At 51.5% G+C, this 22204-nt stretch overlaps 1 protein-coding gene across 2 annotated transcripts; it reads left to right on the plus strand.

Annotated features, from left to right (window-relative positions):
• The first annotated feature begins 12583 nt into the window (after window positions 1-12583).
• On the plus strand, window positions 12584-21580 carry DOLPP1 (dolichyldiphosphatase 1). Of its 2 annotated transcripts, XR_547796.2 has the most exons (9): window positions 12723-12880; window positions 16023-16123; window positions 16367-16451; window positions 16549-16648; window positions 16857-16955; window positions 17507-17635; window positions 18131-18220; window positions 18383-18442; window positions 20105-21580. XR_547796.2 is itself a non-coding variant. In XM_008538241.2 (8 exons), exons 1-8 carry the CDS (start codon window positions 12805-12807, stop codon window positions 20139-20141), a joined length of 717 nt encoding a protein of 238 aa, XP_008536463.1. In that variant the 5' UTR covers window positions 12584-12804; the 3' UTR covers window positions 20142-21580. The 2 variants fall into 2 exon arrangements, 1 of the variants encoding a protein (XP_008536463.1); XM_008538241.2 differs by lacking the exon at window positions 18383-18442 and having other exon boundaries at window positions 12584-12880.
• The last annotated feature ends 624 nt before the right edge of the window (window positions 21581-22204 follow it).

Here is a 22204-nt window from a genome sequence, read left to right on the forward strand (position 1 = left end):
TCACCACCAATGCTGGCAAATAAGTGTGTTTGGTTTAAACAGCTTTATTACGGTTTAATCTGTATGCCGTGTAGTGCACTCACTTTAATGACTTTTTTTTAGTAAACTTACAGTGGGGTGTAACGGTTACCACAACACAGTTCCAGAACATGTCCGCCACCCCGGAAAGATGGCTTGTGCCCGTTTGCAGTGAATCCCTCAGCCCCCAGGCTGCCACCAGTCTGCTTCCTCTCGACTTGCCTTTTCTGGACATTTCCTGTAAATGGAATCACAGAATATGTGGTCTTTTGTGCTTGGCTTCTTTACATAGAATACTGTTTTTGAAATTTGTCCATTTTATGGCATGTACCAGTATTTTGATTCTCTGTTGCTGAGTAGCATTCTGCAGTGAGTTTTTCCCCTTATTTTTTGAGTACCACGATGGACTCAGGTTTTCATTTATTCGATATTTAGAGTTAGTTACAATCATTCCGATGCTCAAATGGTCACCAACTTGGCCAGTGGGAGCCCATTTGAGCTGGCTCCTGGGTCCTTTTACCCTGCCCTACCCCCCCATCAGTCTTCAAGCACTTCCTTTCTAGCATAACAAGATGTCTCAGGAAGCCCAGAATCCCAGGGACCTCAGCTGGGAAGGCCCGAGGGGAGCCCTGGCCCATTTCCATGGCAGACAGTGGACTATTAGAATCACAGCCCCCAGGAATCATGCCTCTCTGCATCACGTCCTTGGATAATGCTCTCCCATATCGGCGCTGGACTTGGCCACGTGACCTGCTTTGGCCAGTGGGCCAAGAGCGACGTTGATGCAGGCAGAGGTTACATGAGCAGCTGTGCACTGGGGCTTGCCCTTTGGGGAGGCAGCTGCGGCCATGAAGGAAACCTGGCTCCTCTGCTGGGGAGGCCAGGCGGAGGAGGACATGGGCACCCTGTCCAGCAGCCCCAGCTCAATGCCAGACTTGAGGGAGACCCTCTCGGACCACACAGGCCCAGCCGAGTCGCCAGCTGCATGAGTGACCCCAGCAGAACTGTCCAGCTGAGTCCTGCCAAAATTGCAGCTCTTGAGCAATAAAACAGTGATGGTTTTAAGGCAGTAGGTTTTGGCCTGGCTTGTTACACAGTAGTCAATAACTGATTCCAGCTCCCTTGTTGATGAAAGGGGAAGTTGAAAGGGGAGGGGGACCACCCCAGTGCATACAGCGAGTCCACGGCAGGCCCAGGGGCACTCCCAGGTGTCCTGAACCCAGCCCAGTGCTGTCCACGCCCTGTGTCCCTCACCTTGCGGTTATTTGTATTTCTGCTGCGTCACGAGCAGCCCTGGAGCTTCTGCTGCATCCCCATGAACTGCTTCTCACCAGCGTGAGAAGGGCTGTGGAAGGTAAGGTGTCGTAGTGCTGTCCTTGTCCCGTGATGGGGCTCACACTCTGAGTGCTGCATAAGCAGTTGTTTGAATTACAATATAAATGGTTCCCAGGACAGATGCACAAATGTGACAGGACAGTTGGAGGATGATCACGCATCTGTTCACCAAGTCTTTATTGTGCACTTACTGTGTACCAGGTCCTGCCCAGGGGCTGCAGAGGTGGTGATGGCGTGCCCTGGGGCCAGCTTGTGAGAGCTGACTACGCTTCTCTCCCAACTCCCTGTTCAGTACCTCATGGTGGTGGCTTGAAAGTGACCCCAGGAGACAGTATTGACACCCTAAATCAGCAAATGCCACAAACCAGGGGGCCTTGCAGCCCAGGGGATGAGCCTGGCAATTTGTCTTGAGGACTTTGCCCCATGGTGTTTGGAACCCCAAGCCCTGCCTTCCAGAAGCTTCTATCCTAGGAGACAATGATTGCCTCCTCACAGAGGTTTTGACAACCAAAACTGTCACTTCTAGTTTGAAACCACTTGTCTTTCTCATCTTCAAGATCCAGGAGTTCCACAACCGCCATGGGAACGACAGTTTCTAGAAGGCAGTGCCCCTGCTGGTCATGTTCTGTCTTCATCCCCGATAAGAAATTTTCACCTATCAAGGTATATGGGTAGCTATTCTGGTTTAAACCTGATTCAGCCTGAACTAAAGAGGGCTGACTTATGGCCTGTCAAACATACATTGTCCGTCTGCTTTAACTGTTAAAGATAAAGGATCCATTAAACATTATCTCAAAGTAAAAGCACGTACTCTCCGAAGATAAGAATGCACATTTCCTTTCCTATGATGCCCGGATCAGCACTCCTGAAGATAAGTTTCCTTTCCTGGACATCAAGGTCATGTTGACCTGCTAATCTGTAACGAAATATCTCTTCGGATATGTATCCTGGACACATTTGATGTATGTTCTTTGCTCCTTTTTTTTTAGTGTTTTAAAAAGTTATTTTATTGAGGTCATACTGTTTTATAACACTGAGTAATTTCAGTTGTATGTTCTTATGTATCAGTTTCTGTACAGACTGCATCGTGCTCACCCCCAACAGTCTAGCTCTCTTCCGTCACCATACATATGTATGTGCCCCTTTGCCCCTATTGTCCACCCTCCAACCCCCTTCCCCTCTGGTAACCCCTAATCTATTCTCTTTATCCATGCGTTTGTTTGTATTCCACATATGAGTGAAATCATACGGTGTCTGTCTTTCTCTGTCTGGCTTATTTCGCTTAACATAATACCCTCAAGGTCTGTCCATGTTGTTGCAAATGGGATGATTTCGTCTTTTTTTTTTTTTTTTTTTAAAGATTTTATTTTTTCCTTTTTCTTCCCAACCCCCCTGGTACACAGTTGTATATTCTTCGTTGTGGGTCCTTCTAGTTGTGGCATGTGGGACGCTGCCTCAGCATGGTTTGATGAGCAGTGCCATGTCCGCGCCCAGGATTCGAACCAACGAAACACTGGGCCGCCTGCAGCGGAGCGCACGAACTTAACCGCTCGGCCATGGGGCCAGCCCCTGATTTTGTCTTTTTTTATGGCTGAGTCGTATCCCATTGTACATATACCACATCTTCTTTATCCATTCAACGGTTGTTGGGCACTTGAGTTGCTTCCACGTCTTGGCTATTGTGAATAATGCTGCAGTGAATAGTAATAGTGAATAATAGGGGTGCAAAAGTCTGTTTGAATTGTTGATTTCAAGTTCTTTGGATAAATACTCAGTAGTGGGATAGCTGGGTCATATGGAATTTCTATTTTTAATTTTTTGAGACATCTTCATACTGTTTTCATAGTGGCTGCACCAGTTTGCATTCCCACCAGCACTGTAGGAGGGTTCCCATTTCTCCACATCCTCTCCAACACGTTATTTCTTGATTTGTTAATTATGGCCAGGCTGACGGGTGTGAAGTGATATCTTATTGTAATTTTGATTTGCATTTCCCTAATAATTAGTGATGTTGAACATCTTTTCGTGTACCTGTTGGCTATCTGCATATCTTCTTTGGAAAAATGTCTGTTCATATCCTCTGCCCATTTTTTGATCGGGTTGTTTGTTTTTTTGTTGTTGAGTTGTATGAGTTCTTTATATATTTTGGAAATTAACCCCTTCTCGGATATATGATTTGCAAATACTTTCTCCCAGTTGATGGGTTGTCTTTTCGTTTTGTTCATGGTTTCCTTTGCCTTGCAGAAGCTTTTTAGTCTGACGTAGTCCCATTTGTTTATTTTTACTTTTATTTCCCTTGAATGAGTAGCCATGGTATTCGAAAAGATGCCACTAAGACCGATGTCAAAGAGTGTACTACCTATATTTTCTTCTAGGAGTTTTATGTCTTCAGATCTTACAGACAAGTCTTTAATCCATTTTGAGTTGATTTTTGTGTATGGTGTAAAATAATGGTCTACTTTCATTCTCTTGCATGTGGCTGTCCAGTTTTCCCAACACCATTTATTGAAGAGAGTTTCTTTTCTCCATTGTTTGTTCTTGACTCCTTTGTCAAAGATTAGCTGTGCATAGATGTGTGGTTTTATTTCAGGGCTTTCAATTCTGTTCCATTGGTCTATGTGCCTGTTTTTGTGCCAGTACCATGCTGTTTTGATTACTATAGCTTTGTAGTATATTTTGAACTCAGGAATTGTGATGCCTCCAGATTTGTTCTTTTTTCTCAAGATTGCTTTGGCTATTCAGGGTCTTTTGTTGTTCCATATAAATTTTAGGATTCTTTGTTCTATGTCATTGGGATTCTGGTTCGGATTGCATTGAATCTATAGATTGCTTTAGGTAATATGCATATTTTAGCTATGTTTATTCTTCCAATCCATGAGTATGGGACATATTTCCATTTCTTTATGTCGTCTTCGATTTCTTTCAATAATGTCTTATAGTTTTCAGTGTACAGGTCTTTCACGTCCTTGGTTAAGTTTATTCCTAGGTATTTTATTCTCTTTGTTGCGATTGTAAATGGGATGTATTCTTGACTTCTCTTTCTGCTAGTTCATTATTAGTGTATAAAAATGCAACTAGGGGCTGGCCTGGTGGTACAGTGGTTAAGTTTGCACGTTATGCTTTGGCGGCCCAGGGTTCGCCAGTTTGGATCCCGGGTGCGGACATGGCACCACTTGACAAGCTATGCTGTGGCAGGCGTCCCACATATAAAGTAGAGGAAGATGGGCATGGATGTTAGCTCAGGGCCAGTCTTCCTCAGCAAAAAGAGGAGGATTGGCAGCAGATGTTAGCTCAGGGCTAACGGTCTCCCCCAACCCCCCAAAAATGCAACTAATTTTTCTAAGTTGATTTTGTACTCTGCAAATTTGCTGTAGTTGTTGATTATTTCTAATAGTTTTCTGGTGGATTCTTTAGGGTATTCTATATATAGAATCATATTACCTGCAAACAATGAGTTTCAATTCTTCCTTTCCTATTTGGATTCATTTTCTTTCTTATCTTGCCTAATTGCTCTGGCAAAACCCTCCAGTACTTTGTTAAATAAGAGTGGTGAGAGTGGGCACCCTTGTCTTGTTCCTGTTCTCAGAAGGATGGCTTTCAGTTTTTCATTGTTAAGTAGGATGCTGGCTGTGGGTTTGTTGTATATGGCTTTTATTATGTTGAGGTACTTTCCTTCATAAAGAGTTCTATTGAGAGTTTTTATCATAAATGGATGTTGGATCTTGTCAAATGCTTTCTCTGCATCTATTCAGATGATCATGTGATTTTCATTCCTCATTTTGTTGATGTGGTGTATCACATTGATTGATTTGCGGATGTTGAACCATCCTTGCATCCCTGGTATAAGTCCCACTTGATCATGGTGTATGATCCTTTTAATGTATTGCTGTATTCGATTTTCCAGTATTTTGCTGAGGATTTTTGCATCCATGTTCATCAGTGATATGGGCCTGTAATTTTCCTTCTTTGTGTTGTCCTTGTCTGGTTTTGGTATCAGGATAATTTTGGCCTTATAGAATGAGTTAGGAAGCATTCTGTCTTCTTCAATTTTCTGGAATAGTTTGAGAAGGATAAGTATTAAATCTTCTTTGAATGTTTGGTAGAATTCTCCAGAGAAGCTATGCGGTCCTGGACTTTCGTTTTTTGGGAAGTTTTTGATTACTGTTTCTATCTCTTTACTTGTGATTGATCTATTCAAATTCTCTAGTTCTTCTTGATTCAGTTTTGGAAGGTAGCATGAGTCTAAGAATTTATCCATTTCTTCTAGGTTGTCCAATTTGTTGGCATATGGTTTTTCATAGTCTTCTCTTATACTCCTTTTTATTTCTGTGGTATCCATTGTAATTTCTCCTCTTTCATTTTTAATTTTATTTATTTGAACCTTCTCTCCTTTTTTCTTAGTGAGTCAGGCTAAGGGTTTGTCAATTTTGTCTATCTTCTAAAGAATCAGCTCTTAGTTTCATTGAGCTTCTCTCTTCTCTATTGTTTCTTTTAGTCTCTATTTCATTTATTTCTGCTCTAATTTTTATTATTTCCCTCCTTCTGCTGACTTTGGGCTTTGTTTGTTCTTCCTTTTCTAGTTCTGTTTAATGTAGTTTAAGATTACTTATTTGATATTTTTCTTGTTTGTTGAGCTAGGCCTGTACTGCTGTGAATTTCTCTTATAACTGCTTTTGCTGCATCCCATAAGAGGTGGTATGTTGCATTTTCATTTGTCTCCAGGTATTTTTTGATTTCTTCTTTGATTTCTTCATTGATCCAATGGTTGTTCAGTGGCATGTTTAGTCTCCACATATTTGTGACTTTCCTAGCTTTTTTCTTGCAGTTGATTTCTAATTTCATAGAATTATGGTTGGAAATTATTTCAATTTTAAATTGCTTGAGACCTGCCTTGTTTCTCAACATATGGTTTATCTTTGAGAATGTTCTATGTGCACTTGAGAAGAATGTGTATTCTGCTGTTTTGGGATAGAATGTTCTTTCTCTCTATATATCTATTAAGTCCATCTGCTCAGTGTCTCATTTAAATCTACTATTTCCTTGTTGACTTTCTGTTTGGATGAGCTATCCATTGACGTAAGTGGGGTGTTGAGGTCCCCTACTATTATTGTGCTGCTGTTAATTTCTTCCTTTAGGGGAGAACAGCACTTTAGGTCTGTTAATAGTTGCTTTATATATTTTGGTGCTCCTGTGTTAGGTGCATATATATTTATAAGTGTTATGTCCTCTTGGTGGAATGTCCCTTGTATCATTATATACTGCCCCTCTTTGTCTCTCATTGTCTTTTTATCTTGAAGTCTACTTTGTCTGATATAAGCATGGCAACACCTGCATTCTTTTGCTTGCTATTTGCTTGGAGTATCGTCTCGCATCCCTTCACTCTGAGCCTATGTTTATCTTTAGAGCTGAGATGTGTTTCCTGGAGGCACCATATTGTTGGATCTTGTTTTTTAATCCAGTCACCACTCTGTGACCTTTGATTGGAAAATTCAATCCATTTACATTTAGAGTGATTATTGATATATGAAGGCTTAATGCTGCCATTTTCTCTCGCATTTTCTGGTTCTATATTTCCATTGTTTTTTGCCCCTTGTATTTCTGACTGCCATTTCAGTTTGGTGGTTTTCTCTTTATTTATGATTTGTGACTTTGCTCTGATTTTTTATTTAATGTTACCATGAGGTTTGTATAAAAGATTCATAGATGAGATAGTCCATTTTCTGATAGCCTCTTATCTCCATGAGCCTAGGCAGGTTCCATCCCTTTCCTCTTACCCTTCTGAGTTATTGTTGTCACAAGTTATTCTTTTCTGTGTTGTGAGTTTGTGACTAAACTGAAGTATTTATAGCTATTTTTGATGCTTTCCTTCCCTTTGTCTTTTATGTTATAATTAAGTATTTACTAACCTGTTCTGATACAAAGCTGCAATTTTCTAATTCTATTTATCTCCTTGCTCAAGGTTTTGTAAACCTTTGCTTTTTAGTTTCAGATGGGAGGGCTCTTTTCAACATTTCTTGTAAGGCAGGCCTAGTGGCGATGAGCTCCCTCAGCTTTTGTTTATCTGGGAAAGCTTTTATTTCTCCATTGTATCTGAAGGATAGTTTCACTGGATAGAATATTCTTGGCTGAAAGTTTTTGTCTTTCAGTATTTTGAATATATCATTCCAATCTCTCCTAGCCTGTAAAGTTTTTGCTGAGAAATCCACTGAAAGCCTGATAGGGGCTCTGTTGTAAGTTATTTTCTTGTGCTTTGCTGCCCTTAATGTTTTTTCTTTGTAATTGACTTTTGCCAATTTTAATATTATATGCCTTGGAGAAGGCTTTTTGCACTGATGTAATTAGGAGTTCTATTGGCTTCACGTACTTGTAAGTCCAGTTCATTCCCCAGGTTTGGGAAGTTCTCCGCTATTATTTCTTTGAACAAGTTCTCTTCTCCTTTCTCCCTCTCTTCTCCCTCTTGAATACTTATAATCCTTATGGTGCTTTTCCTAATTGAGTCAGATATTTCTTGAAGAATTTCTTCATTTAAAAAAAATCTTAGTTCTCTCTCCTCCTCCACCTGAAGCATTTATAGATTTCTATGCTCTAAATCACTAATTCTGTCCTCCATAACATCAGCTCCCTTTTTCTGGATTCTAGATTATGTTTTATCTCATTCATTTTTGGAGTTTCAATCTCTTTGGTGAAGTATTCCTTCTTCTCATTAATTTTACTCCTGAGCTCACTGAACTGTCTTTCTGAGTTTTCTTGTAACTTGTTGAGTTTCTCTATGACAACTATTTTGAATTCTCTGTCATTTAGATTGTAAATTGCTGTGAATTCAGGACTGGTTTCTGGGGACTTGTCATTTTCCTTCTGTTCTGATGCATTAGTGTAGTTCTTCACGGTATTTGATGAAGTGGTCCTTTGCCGGCACATTTGTGATAGTATCAGGTCACAGTTTCCACCTGCCATCACTGTGGGGGGAGGGGAGGGTGGGAGCTGTGTTTTCTGATCCCACCCCACCTGCTGGAAGTTGTGCTGGTAGGGCTGCTCTGCATTTGCATGCTGGCCACAGCTGCTTGACACGTCACGCACACCCACGCAGGCGGGGCCTCTCTGCTCCACTGGTGGGTTGCTCTGGTGCAGGACTGCTATGCTTGGGAAGGGACTGGCTGAGCTGGTGCACAAGGCAGGAGGGGAGGGGTGCTTTCTTTAGTGTAGGAGCTGGCTCTGCACTTGCAGGCAGTTGAACTGAGCTGCAGTGCTTGGTGGGGGCTCCCTCGTGGGGGCTGAGCCATACCACTTAGTAGGGAGCATTCTCACAGGCAGGGCCGCCACAGCACGGTGGGTGCTCCCCCGGCCAGGCAACCACTCCAAAAGCCTTTGCATGCAAAAAGAGCCCCTGCCTCTTCTTACAGTTGCACCAGCTGCTGTGTGAGGACCCATGACCTAGATCATTGCCGCCAGGGAGGCAGAGGCATAGGGGTCTGCTCACCTAGTTCCACTGCTTCCCAGGGATCCAGTCCCCCCATCTTTGGATGCATGGCTGCATGGATCTCTTGGACATCCTATTGTGTCGTGTGGGGAATCCTCTGTTGGTTAATGAAAGTCTGCTTAGTTGTAACTTAGAGGGGAGAGACAAAGGGAACAACTCACTCTGCCATGATGCTGATGTCACCTGTTCTTTGTTCTAAAAAGGTATAAAACTGTACTGAAAACCATGCTTGTCTAGAATGCTTTCTTCCTTTGTAGAAACTGCCTTACTGGGCTAGTCCTCAGCTTGGCTCAAGCAAAACTCACCTTATCTGTCTTATCAATAGATTGGTATTGGTTATTTGCATTGACACCCCTGACACTTATACAGGGTCTGGCTCTTCTTACGAACTCAAGTAATTTCTGAAGCGAATGAATGAACCTCTAATCTAGAGGGCAGCAGCTGCCACATTTTGGGGAAACAGGCCCAGAGAGGGGAAGAGAGTTTCTGAAGGGATGGTGAGCACAAGCCAGGGTGGCTGGGGCACAGAGCACGGAGTTAGACTTTGTGCCTCGGATCTCGGGGCTGCCCTGTCTGTGAACTCCCTGCCAGAAGAGAGGTGAGAGTGAAAGGCCAGCCCTGCCTGGGACAGCTGGGCTCTGGAAAGGAGGGGGTTCTAGAAAAGCTCAGCCTCTGGAAAGGCAGGGGCTCTGGAAAAGCTGGAGCTCTGGAAAAGCAGGGGCTCTGGAAAAGCCCAGGTCTTAGGGCTTGTCTGCGGCCTCCTCCAGGCAGTGGGAGGAGGCAGCTAGCAGTTGGGGTCATGGGATGCAGGGAAGTTCAGAACCTGGGCCTGCCCATCAGGCAGACCTGGGTTCAAATCCTGGCTCTGCCTTATACTAGCCAGGTGACCTGGCAAATGGTGGGGCACTCCAAGCCTTACTGTCCTCAGCTACAAACGGGGAAATTAAGAGCTGCTTTGCAGGCTGTTGGGAAGATAAGCTGAGTGACAGGCTGGAAACCTCCCACAATGTTCAGAGCGATGCCGGGGCATCACTGGTCTAACCCTCAGCTCAGGGAGAGGCAGGTGGCTCCTGTAGCTTCCCAGGGTTTCCTTGCAGCATTCACGCCTGCCCCGCCAAGACCCTCGTCCACACGGCAGGTCTGACTTGTCACCTCTGCCATCTCATGGGACCCTGCAGTGGCTCCTAGGCACATCTCCATCAGAAATGCATCCATAGGTACACCAAAGACATGCACAAGGACATTCCTAGCAGCACTACTTGTAACATCCCAAATCTAGAAACACCCCAAATGTCCATCAAGGGTCAAATGGAAAATAAGCGGTGGTGTGTTCACACCATGGCATACCACACAGCAACGGGAGAGAACAAATTACAAGTAGAGGCCACAGTATGGCTAAACTTCACATACACAATGCCAGTGAAAGAAGCCACACACAAAAAGTACGCACTGTAGCATCCTGCTTATAGGAAGTACAAAATCAGACCAACCTAATATACGGTGTTAGGAGTTGGGATGGTGGTCACCTGGGATGACTAGATGGGGGTCGGGGGCTCCCAGGGCCCTAGTTCTTGATCTGGGGGCTGCTTTCACTTTGAACAGAAAGGTAGTCGGCTTTGTGTGACAAGCCCTCTCTTGATCAGGGGGCTGCCTGGTGTGTTTTGTTTGTGAAATTTCAAGCTGTACACATTCGACTTCTGGAAGTTCCTGAATGAAGGTTATATTTTAATTTTTTAAAAAAGCAAAACGAAACCAACCAACCCACCGATCCTTCAGAGCGCCCCTCTGTCCTCACCACCAGCAGTGGCCCTCAGAGTTTGGGGAGCCCAGGCCCCGGCTGACCCCCTCCTCCCTCAGCACCCCCTCCCTCTCGCCCCTTTCATCCAGCCACACTCCTGCCTCAGGACACTTGCTGGTGCAGTTCCCTCTGCCAGGAAAACCCCATGCGGGATAATGCCATCTCATTCTGTACTTCCTGATCCTTGTCACTTCCTTGGAACGCCTCCCTGAGGTGAGAAGACCCTGGAACCAGACAGGCCTGGGTCTCGGGGTCTTTGTCTCTCTAGGCCTATCTGCTCATCAGTGAAATAGTCACTAATCGGGGCAACGCAGCCAGACCTGGGATGGCTGCCCTGTCACAGGGAACTATTCTGGGAAACTCACAGCCCACTCCTCACACCTCCTGCTCCTCAGAAGCTAATAATGGCAGTGCCTGAGGAAGCCGGGGGCAGGTGACAGGGAGACGGGGCCAGCTGACCCACACAAGCCCAGGCTGGGCTGGCTGGGGAGCTGAGCACAGCCAAGGGAGGCCAGGGGGCCCTCCTGGCTGGCTGGTGGGTTCTGAGTCACCATCATCCCCCCAGCCCCCTGGGCCGAGCCCATAGCCCTGGCTCCAGCTGTCCTGCAGGCTCGGAGAGCGAGCCATTCTGCTCAGTGGGATTCCCTGGTTTATCTTCACTTCTCCCTACAAGCATTTATATCATTTATCAGGCACTTGTTCTAGGTCTGGCCTGGGCCAGGCTCAGATATGTAACGGGCCCTGTCTTCATGTTGTGCTGGGCTTCTCCAGGTGTGGCTAGAACCGCTTGTATCAGAACCCCAGTACATAAGAATGCAGACTCCAAGGCTCAACCCAGATCTGGACCAACCCAGGCCCCACTGGGACCCAGGGATCTGCATTTCCTACAAGCTGATCTTGGTGCTGCATGAAGTCAGAGAACCATTGAACCATTGCTTACTGGGACAGACAGACAAGGAACCGACTGCAGTCCAGTGTGGTCAGTGCTGAGGTAGGAGAGAGGATGCATCTGTGGGAGCCCAATGCAGGCTCCTCACCCAGCCACGAAAACCTCTAAGTGAGAACAAACACCTGAGCCAGACTGGGCCAAGCAAAGTGGGGCAGGAGGGGTGATGCATTCCAGGCAGTGGAACAGCATGTGCAAAGGCTAGGAGGCAGGAGGGGGACGGGCGCTTTACTTGGACTGTCAGTAATTCAATCTAGCCTGAGAGAGTAGGGGTTGGGGAGGGAGAGGTGGGTGGGAAGGTGTGGCTGTTTACGCAGGGCCTTGTAGCCCACCGAGAGGAATGTTTTGGAAAAACCGAGGTGTAGGTGGAAAACCAACCGGCTTCTTGTTTAAAACGCTCCCAAGACACCTCATTAAGCAGCATAAATGTGACTGAATCAATAAATCTTTGTTAATTGAATGAAAGGAGGAAAGAGTCTTTAACTTCAATTAAGCTCCCATTCTTATCATCCCTTAAGCTTCCATTTTTTAAGGCGTTTAGGGCGCCAACTGTGCGCCCCGCCCAGGGAGTTCCCTCTCCCATCCCACACACTTTTAACAGAAAGGTGGGCGGCTTTGTGTGACCTGCCCTGTCGCCAGTCAGTAAATGGGCAGAGAAAAATAAGGCCCCTAGGGGCCCCTATGGCCTCAGTTTACCCATAACTAAAAGTAGGTGGGTTCAGAACCCATCGTACCAAGGATGCTTCCCCGCTTGGAGCATGCGCTCTGACGAGCGCCCAGGTCCCGCCGACCCGAGGCGGGCTCCGGGTACCGGGAAAGCCTTCACTCGGCGCAGGTCTCAGCCAAACCAAAGCTCCCACCAAAGTTCTACACGCCCCCCAGGCTAGCGCCTGATTGGCCCGCCCTGCCCACACTGAGAGCCGGCATCACCTTCTGATTGGCTGCTCTGCTCTCTGCTGTGCGCTGGAACCCTCCTCTCCCCTGATTGGCTAGGCACCTACCTGCGCTCGTCCCGGATTGGGCGCCGGCTTGGCCGCTCGCAGGCTCCTAAGGGCCCCGCTCTCTGATTCGCCGCTCGGGCCGGCCCCACGGCCTGCACGCTGAATGGCTGCGCCGCTACCTGTATCGGCCTCCGATTGGGTGCGCGGCGCCTCCCCGGCGTGATAGGCCAGGACCACCGCCCCCCTGACTCCCCATTGGCTGCTCGGAGAAGCCCGGTCTCCGGGTAAGATGGCAGCGGACGGACAGTGCTCGCTCCCCGCTTCATGGCGGCCAGTGTCCCTCACCCACGTCGAATATCCTGCAGGTAAAAGGCGGCTTTGGCTCCGAGGCTTCCTTCCCGGGGCCGGCCCCTCCGCCCTGGGTGCTCGGGCCCGCGCGAGCCCTCGGAGGGGGCGCTGGGGGGCCGGAGTGGGAACTGTCAAACAGTGAGCCATGGAGGGGCTCGGCCGGCTCGCGCGCCGCGCAGGCGCAGTAGCGCGGCGATGAGCTGGGCGAAATTGTGAGCGGCTCGCTCGCGCACTCTGCGGCTGCGCGGCCGGGGCGCTCCCCCGGGTCCGGTGGCGCGGGTGGTCTGTAGTGGGTCGGGGGTCTGTGTGAGGCGGGAAAGGATCACTGGCCTGGACCTGGGGCTTTCTTCCCCGCCCTCCCCGGAGCCAGGGAGGCCGGACTCCCTCCTCGGCGTGCAGGGAGTGCCTGTTTCCTTCAAACAGTGCTTTGGGGCTGCCTGGAAGAGAAAGAGCTCCCCGTTGCTGGGAGTGTGCAAAGCGAGACCGGGCGACTATTCGTTGTTTGAGTACTTCTGGTGCTACGCCCTGAGCAGGGCATTGCTCCACAACACTGGGGACCCGGTGAGGGGACAGGCAGCCCCCGGGATCTTGACTTCTGGAGCTTTCCATAAGATGCATCTCTAGAAGCGCAGAGTTTTCCAGCTGGGAGGTCCTTTAGCGACCTTTCTGGAGACGGTCTAGTAGAGTGATGCAGAGCTTGGGCCTTGGGGTCCGGGGTATCTGGGCTCAAGTCCAGGCAGAGGCCTTGTGCAGGTGACTTCACCTCTCTGCTCAGTTACTTCGTCTCTAAAGTGGGACTGATTGCAGTGCCTGCCTTCTCGTTGTGGTGTGAGAATCAAATAACAGGAAGCATGAGAAATGCTGAGTGCAGTGCGTGGACACAGTAAACATTTAATGAGTAACTGCAGCTTAATAATGACTGATAATACTTTATCCCGCTTTCCCAGGGCCCTCTCAAGCCCGCCCCACCCTCCCTGGGTAGGATGGTTGGGTGTTGGGGGAGCCCCTCATTGAGACCTAGTTGTCTGAGGAAGGGCCTGCTTGTGCTGTGCTCATGGGCAGAGATGTGAGAGCCTAGCCCTGCTGAGGACCCCAGGGCGGGATGCCAGGGAGCTTTAGGCTGGGAGACTGGGTGTTCTGAGTTATACTGGGGCTAGGGCGGCCCTGCCAGGTCCTGGGCCCTACTTGCCTGCCTGCTCACCCACCATCCATCCAGCCAGCCAGTATCCACTGAGCGCCTCCTGAGGGCTAGGCCCTGGGCTGGCTCTGGTTTAGAATGGTGAGCAGGCAGATATGTCCCCACAGTCCTGGACTGTGGAAAAAAGAACCCACTTTACAGGGGGCAAGCTGTGGCCTGGAGATGGAAGGGACTTAGCTAAGGCCTCAGCACCTTCGTCACTTGCCCCCCACCCTCTGGCCTCAGAGGAGCTCACAGTCTAACCAGCAAGAAGAAAAGACCTGGCAGTTGTGAGCAGTATGATGCAGGCTGTGACAAGGGACCTTTGCAGGAACTGTGGGTGCCTGGAGGAGGGACCTGGCTGTGCCCTGGGGCATCTGGCAAAGTCTGACCCCCGGCTAACTCTTCTGTGGCCCCCTGCACTTCTCCTTCGTACCCCTCAGCACACTGATCCTTGCTTCCTTCATCCATTCACTTAACATCGTTTTTGAGCTCTGCTGGGCTTGAGGGGCCCCATCCTTGCTCTTTCACGGAGCCTACCGTGGAGAGAGAGAGACAGACGCTGGCCCGATATCTACACTAACAAGCATATCGTGAGTGATGCCTGATTACTGATTCCTCCCAGACGGAGGGCACCACAACAGCAGGAGCATATCTTTTTTTGCCACTGTGGTGGGTAAATAATTTATGTTGAGTTAACCTGGGCAGCATCCCAGGTGGAGGAACAGTGTGTGCGAAGGTCCAGAAGTAGGGCAGAGCAACGTGCGCTCAGGGAACCTGAGTTCAGTCCCTAGAATTGGAGCAGAGGGTGGGAGGAGTGCATGGCCTCATGAGCTGGGCAGAGGGAGCCACACAGGGGCTTGGATCAGAGTGGCGGGGCCAGAGTTGCTGACAGCATCTGTAGGAAGGCTCAAGGGTGTTGCTGGCTGTGGGACAGGCCATGGAGATGGCCAAAGGTTTGGAGGCACCAGCTACGCCCTGTCCTCACAGCCCGGTGCCCTGGGCATCAGCTGGGCAGCTGAGAAACCCAGAATTTCAGGGCTACAAGGGACCAGGCCACTGTGTGGATGAAGAGACAGGGGTCCAGAAGAGGGAAGAGCCTCACCCAGTGTCACCTAGCAGGCCTGCAAGTGATGGCCCGAGAGCTGAACCATGCCCTCTGATCCCAGTGTGGCCACGGAGCTGCCCTGTCTCAAATGGTGGGGGTGGCCTTTGGACTCGGCATCACCTTGCCCTTGGGCAAAGGGGAAAGTGGCTCTTGTCTCTTGGCTTCAGTGTCCTCATCTCTCAGAAGGGTTGGTGGTCCCCATGCTGCCTCCCTCCCAGGCCAGTTAGGAGGGGAAGAAGCGAGAGGTCAATAGGTAGCCATTTCTTGCCAGCAGGGAGGCGGTGAGAAGCGGGGGTGGTGCCAGGCAGCCATATTGGGCTATGCACCCTCCACCCAACACTGGCCTTGGGTCAACCCAAGTCTGTGTGGTGTCCAGAGAATACCTGGGTCCCCTGGAGGCTGAGGCTGGGCTGGGGCAGCCTTAGCACAGGACTGCGGTCCAGGGGCCCCCATGCACCTGCCCGGCTGCCTCCTGGTACAGGGCTTGGGCTCAAGGGTCTGACGAAGCCAGGTTCAAATTCCTGCTCCAGTGGGGTAATGAGTATCGTGCCAGGCCACAGACAGGGATTTTAGTCCAGATCCCACCTCCTTCTGGCTGTGTGACTTTGGGCAAGTCACACAACCCCTGTGGGACTCGGTTTCTTCATCTACAGAGTAGGGACAGTGAAGGCACCTGCTTGAAACTCACAGTCTGAACTTCAGTGCTCAGGAAATAGACGCCGGCACGTTGCGCCCGTGACCGAGTTGTTCCAGCCAGCTCGTCGACGGAGGCTGCCACAGCAGCCTGGCCCTGCTCCCGGGCCTGCTGGGACCTCCTTCCTGGCTCAGGCCCTTCTGATGCCTGAGCCCCGTCCTCCTATTCTGTCTCTCCCAGGTGATCTCTCTGGCCACCTCCTTGCCTACCTGAGCCTCAGCCCTGTGTTTGTCATCGTCGGTTTTGTGACCCTCATCATATTCAAGCGGGAGCTGCACACGGTGAGTGAGTCTGTCCCCACCACCCCTCACCGCCCCCCCTGCTCCCCAGTGTCCCCAGCACTGGGAGGAGGGGCTGCACCGCTTCATCCCTGCCGTGCCTCCACCTTTCTAGAGATGTGGGGAGGGTCCTGGCTGCTCCCAGGTTTACCACTTGGGTGGGGAGGTTCAGGTGGAGGCCCCATCTCTGAGGCTGGACGGCGGCCAGCAGGCAGAGTCCCAGCTCATTGCACATCTTCCCGGCAGATCTCATTCCTCGGGGGCCTGGCACTGAACGAGGGGGTCAACTGGCTGATTAAACACGTCATCCAGGAGCCGCGGCCCTGTGGAGGTAGGGCCCGGGCAGCAGGGGTCTGGGGTGCCCCAGGTCGGGGCTTCCCTGGGAGGCCTGCGTCCTCCCATCACTCCCTGTTCCTTCTCTTTCCCAGGCCCCCACATGGCAGTGGGCACCAAGTACGGGATGCCCTCCAGCCATTCGCAGTTTATGTGGTTCTTCTCCGTCTATTCCTTCCTTTTCCTGTACTTACGGTGAGCTTCTGGTCTGGCTGGGGCGGCCCTGCGCTGGCCCCAGACAGCTCTGTGGGGCTCACTGCTAGCCTTTTGGATGCCTCTTGGGGTTGGCCTCTGTGGGGGTGGGAGTAGCTGCAGCCAAGGCAGAAGGTGCCCATGGAGCTTTGGGATGGGACCAGGGGCTCTTTGGGAGGGCTGAGGCTGTCTGACAGGCTTGTTTTCCCAGAATGCACCAAACAAACAACGCCAGGTTCCTGGACTTGCTGTGGAGGCACGTGCTCTCCCTGGGTCTCCTCACCGCGGCCTTTCTAGTCTCCTACAGCAGGTATGGAGGGAGCGAGAGCCCCCCCCGCCCCGACACCCTACCCACTGGGGTCTTGCTGGATTCTTGGTCCCTATTGAACCCCATTGTGGACCCGCATCGCAGAGCCTAGAGGGCAGGGCTGGGAAAGGGGTCCCAGGCCTCTAGTTTTAAAGGGATGGGGCTCCAATTGCCCTTTCCAGCTTAGTCCTTGCTCTCTCCTCCCGGCTGAGCCCAGTGTTCTAGGGGCACCTCCGCACGTCAGCCAGCTGCTCCCAGCATCCTGGAGGAGCCCCTTGTAGACAGACTCAGAGTTCCGGGGCTGGATAGAAGGGAGGAAAATCCCAGCCAAGCCATCCCTTCATTTCTAGACTCAGGGGAGCCCCTGGTGGGGTCCAACCCCCTGCCTCCTTCTGGAAGTAGATCTGAGGCTCTGTGTTCCCAGGAGTCTGTCCTGTCTGTGTGTGTCCCCCGTGTGCATGCACAGGTCCCTGGGAAGCTGGCACTTGGCACGGGGGATTGTGCAGGCCTGCCTCTGGCTTGCTCTCATGAGCTTCCCTCTGTCCTTGGCCCAGGGTCTACCTGCTGTACCACACCTGGAGCCAGGTGCTCTATGGGGGCATCGCCGGAAGCCTCATGGCCATCGCCTGGTTTGTCTTCACCCAGGAGGTCCTCACACCGCTGTTCCCCAGGATAGCAGCCTGGTAACTGTCTCCTGTCCCTGTTGCTGTTCCCGCCTTCCTGGGCACTATGGCCTCTGCCCCCTCCTGCGGATGGAGCCATCAGTGGGAGGACCCAGGCATCTTGACCCCAGCCTCAGTCTCCCTGGGATGACAATAGTGCCCAGATCTCTGAAGGGCATAAGGCTACCGGCCTCACTTGCCTGCCTTCCCCCCCACAGGGGTGCCGTCCCCGGCCCAGAGGCCGAGTGCCATCCTCTGTCTTTGTCAAGGCTCTCTGGGACTTAGAAAGCAAGCTGAGTCCTCCTGGGCTGTCTGTATCCTGTGGCGGTGCCCCTGCCCTAGAGTCACACAGGTGACACATCTGGGTCTCTCAATCTCAGGGGTCTATGGCCAGGCAGAGACTCAGAGCAGTGGGGGAGGGTACAGCGCCAGCCCCAGGCACTGGTGGAGGAGTCTGGCTGGTGACGGGCTCAGGTCCTGATGTGGCCCTGGCTTTCTGGGTGTCTGTCTCTCCAGGCCTATCTCTGAGTTCTTCCTAATTCGAGACACGAGCCTCATTCCCAACGTACTCTGGTTTGAGTACACAGTAACCCGAGCAGAAGCCAGGTGAGTTAAGGGGACGACAGTCACTGGGTCCTGGCTCCATGGGGCACAGCCCCAGGGCAGCCACTGCTTCCATTTTTGGAGGGCTCCCCAAGAGCCAGGCACCTGCCTAAGCACTGTTCTCGCACTGCCTCATTGAGTCCTCCCCTGCACCCCATTTTACAGATGAGGAAACTGAGGCTCAGAGAGGAGAGGAGGAGTCACTTGACTGAGAACTTACAGATGGTGGGTAGGGGAGCTGGGCTGCGACCCAGGCCGTCTGGCCCAGAACCAGAGAGCTGGGCAGCCGAGATTCCCAGGGCTCCTGTGTGTGGACTCCCCTTGGGGCTGTTTAGCCCAGACTCTTTCCTGGAAATGGGTAAACCGAGGCATAGTGGGTGAGAGGCTGCCTGTGGTTGCACAGCAAGTCGAGGCAAAGAGGGTTTTGGAGCCTCTTGACTCGGCTGTCCCACTCCACTGTCCCACTCCACTCACCCCAAATCCTGGGTGGGGTGCCTGCAGGGTGGGGCTAGGCCTGGCTCCTCCCCAGGTTCAGAAGGGAGCTGAGGGGACGTCGGGCTCCAAAGCAAGGCTGGGAGGTTTCCCAGGAGCTGGTGAGAGGAGCCATGGTGGGCAGGGCGTCGGAGCAGCCGGGAAATGTGTCTAGTGCATCATGGTCCAAATTATCCTAACGAGCTTAAGGGTAAAGTCCTGGATCGTGAAGAAAGGGGATTTGAGGGGGTTAGGGCAGGCAATCCCATTATTGGTGGAAAGGGCCCAGCTGGCCCAGGCCCAGCTCTCCACCTGGCTACCGGAGTGTCTCTGCCCCACCTGGCCCCGCCTGGCCCTGCCCTCCCCACCTGGCTGGCTGCCACCTGCCTTCGTTTCCCACAATCTGTGTGCACATCTGCTCTGTGCCTGGCTGTGTGCTGGGTGCAGGCACAGAGTGAGACAGCCACAGCAGGCAGGGGGCACACAAAAGAGGCATCTACCCGTGTGATCAGTGCCCTGTGCTTGGGAGCTCGTGAGAGGAACCCGCTGTCGGGGGAGGTGGTCAGGCCTGATGTCCAGGGGAGACAGACCTGAGTGAGGAGAAAGAACAGGCCTGTTGGAGCTGGGGTTTGGAAGGGAGAGTGCACTCAGAGGGAACAGCATGTGTAGAGCTGCGACGTGGGAAGCTGGTGAGTCCACCCGACAGACAGGCTTGTGTGGCTGCAGCCAGGTAGCTGGGGGTGGGTGAGGCTGGGCCACATCATGCAGGACCTGTGGGCACAGTTAGGCTTCTGGATTCTACCTGGGACCCTAGATGAGCCCCATTCTTCTTTCTGAGCCTCAGCCAGCCCCTCTAGAAAATGGGGTGATTATTCCTACTTCCCTCAAGGATAATCCTGGCCCATCGTGGATGTAGCCACACCCCCAAACCAGGTATCCAGTCCCCTCTGTAACCTCTATCAGTAATCTCCTGCCTTTACTTACATCCCTCCCAGCCGGAGGGCTCACTACTTCCTTGTCTCTTTTGGTTGATGGTAACAGAGCCTGCTTGTGCTGGCTTATCTGTAAAGGGGAACGCCCCATCGTTAGCTGGAACCCAGCCAGGGCCCTCTTGTTCTCTCATCCAGGCCCCCACTCCTGCCCTAATCTCTTGGCTCTGTTCCTGGACTCTAGGGCTTAGAAATCTGCGATACAGGCTCAGCCAGAGAGATTGACCCTCGCTAGATCCCAAGTCCAGGGCAGGAGCTCTGACTGACCCGGCTCGAGTCAATCACGGGCTCCTGGGGGGGGCATTCACCCATCTTGAAGGGACTGTGGATGGGGAGGGACAGCTGAGAGCGCAGGTCGCCGAAAGCCAGGAGGCCCTTCATCTGACCCCCAGGCATTCTCCCATCTCACCCCCTGCCCATTTTGCAGGAACAGACAACGCAAGCTGGGGACGAAACTGCAGTGACGAGTGAGTGTGGCTGGGTCCAGCCTACAGATCTGGCCTGCACGATGCCTTGCAGGATGGACGGAATGACAGAGGGACAAAGCAGAGACCTCTACAGACCCAAGTCACCAAGTGGAGCCTTTTTTTTTCTTATTTTAATTTTAATGAACAAGGTGGACCAAAGGGCCAAGCCAGCCCCTCCACCAGGACCCTGGAGGGCCTGCTGCCAGGGGGCCACATGGCCAGAGAGCCTCGCTGTGCTGCTGCCAGCCCCCGGTCGGGCGGAAAGTGCCCTTGCTGTGGGCGCCAGGGTGTGGGGTACAGGAAGAGGGCTTGCACCTCTGGTCTTGGGGCCAGGAAATCCAGGAAGCGTGAAAAATACTATTTATTTCTTGGTTTTGTCAAAGGCACACGGGATTTTGGAGATGGGGCTGGAAGAGCCTGCTCGGCAGTGGCTGCCCTGCGTACAGAGGGGCCCAGGTCAGCTTCCCAGGCCCTTTGCCCTGAGCCCAGGGGCAGGCTGCCTCTCCCTGGGCCTGAGAGGTGGCCTGGGGGCCCAGGAGGATGGGAGCACCCCTATGCCCTCCCTGCCACCATTGTCATTCCAGAACCTCGTTCAGTGTTTCCTTGTCTGGGGCCAGGGCCCAGAGAGCACGCATCTGGCGGCTGCTATCACTGCGTTCTACCCCATATCAACCCTACACCATAAGGGCTTTTTCTGGTCCCCTGTCCCCAAGACAATGGTCCTTTTCTGACAAAAGAGCCTGCACATGTGGGTGAGCACACCCCGGCTGTTTACAGCCCTTCCGTCCTGCCATCCGGAGCAGTTAGTCTTCATCTCCAGTCGAACAAGACGTGAAGGAACCGGGAGCCGCTGAGCACAGTGGGGCAGTGGGTGCCTGACGTCCCCACACTTCCCCTCCCTCTGGATGCTCTGAACATTCCTCGTCCTTCCTGACCCCCCTCCAAGACGCTGGGAGCCTGCTCGGGGTCACCCTTGAGCCCGGGAGGCAGGCTCAGATCCCCGCTGTCCAGCTCGGAAGACGCCTCTTCCTTCCTCAAGGGAGCTGGTCTCTCAGTTGCTCTGAAATGGAGTTGTGGAGAGGAGATGCTTCGAGACTCTTGCAAGTTTCTCGAACTGAACCAGGCTGCTTGGGTCCTGTGTTTGAATCCCTCTCCTGCCCCGCCTTTTTCTTTATGGAGGTTCCTAATCTGCTGCTGAAGCACAATATTTTGGTGCTTTCTTTTCTCATTTGTTGAAGACAGTGTCCAAAAGCCATTCCAGATGCCAGGACCAGGGGCCTATTTCTGGGGAAGCTTGGTCAGTCCCCACATTTTCCTCCCCTTCCCTTCTTATTTTTATTTTTTACTTTTTGCCTGAGACAAGCCAGGTGTGAGGTGATTTAAGAAAAATCAATGAAATTGTTTACTATTGTTTTAAAATAAAATCTTGAACTCTGGCGGCTTGAGCACATGTTGACTGAGCTCATGGGAGGAGGCTGGGGGCCGTTGTGGGGACATGTGACCCTGAGGGGCAAGGATATGGTTAAGCACATAAAATCACGAGCATCTCCAAGACATCGAGTCCCTTCTAGCCCCCAGAACCGGGGTTTGAATGCCACTGCATATTCTCCACGAGTCTGGGGAGACCTCAGCGCCATTCAGAGTTAGGAAGTTTCCCCTTTTTCCAGTCCCAGTCAGCTCCCTGTGTGGTCCTGGCTGGCTCTGCCCTCCGTAAGCCTAGTTCCTCCTCCACGTGACACTCTTGAGGACCGGGCACAGCCTCCGCCCGGCTGAAGGCCTCCGCTCCTTGTTGAACTCAGTCTTTCGTGAGTATGTGGACAGGGGAGTGTCTTGCTTTGGAAGAAGTAACTCTAAACAGCTGTGTTTTTGGAGGCCTTGGCGAAAGAAATGAAATGTCAAACTCAAGGGCCTGGCCCAAGGCAGGGAGTCTAATCCTTCCCCGATTTGTTAAACCGAGATGTGCAACGGCTGCCCCCGCAGGGTGAGGGTGAACCAGAAGTGATCCCGTCCTCGCCTGGGCTGCAGGCTGGATTTGGGGGCCACAGTGGACCATGGAACCT

Source organism: Equus przewalskii, chromosome 26 (genome assembly GCF_037783145.1).
Source record: "Equus przewalskii isolate Varuska chromosome 26, EquPr2, whole genome shotgun sequence".
Lineage (NCBI taxonomy): Eukaryota > Metazoa > Chordata > Mammalia > Perissodactyla > Equidae > Equus > Equus przewalskii.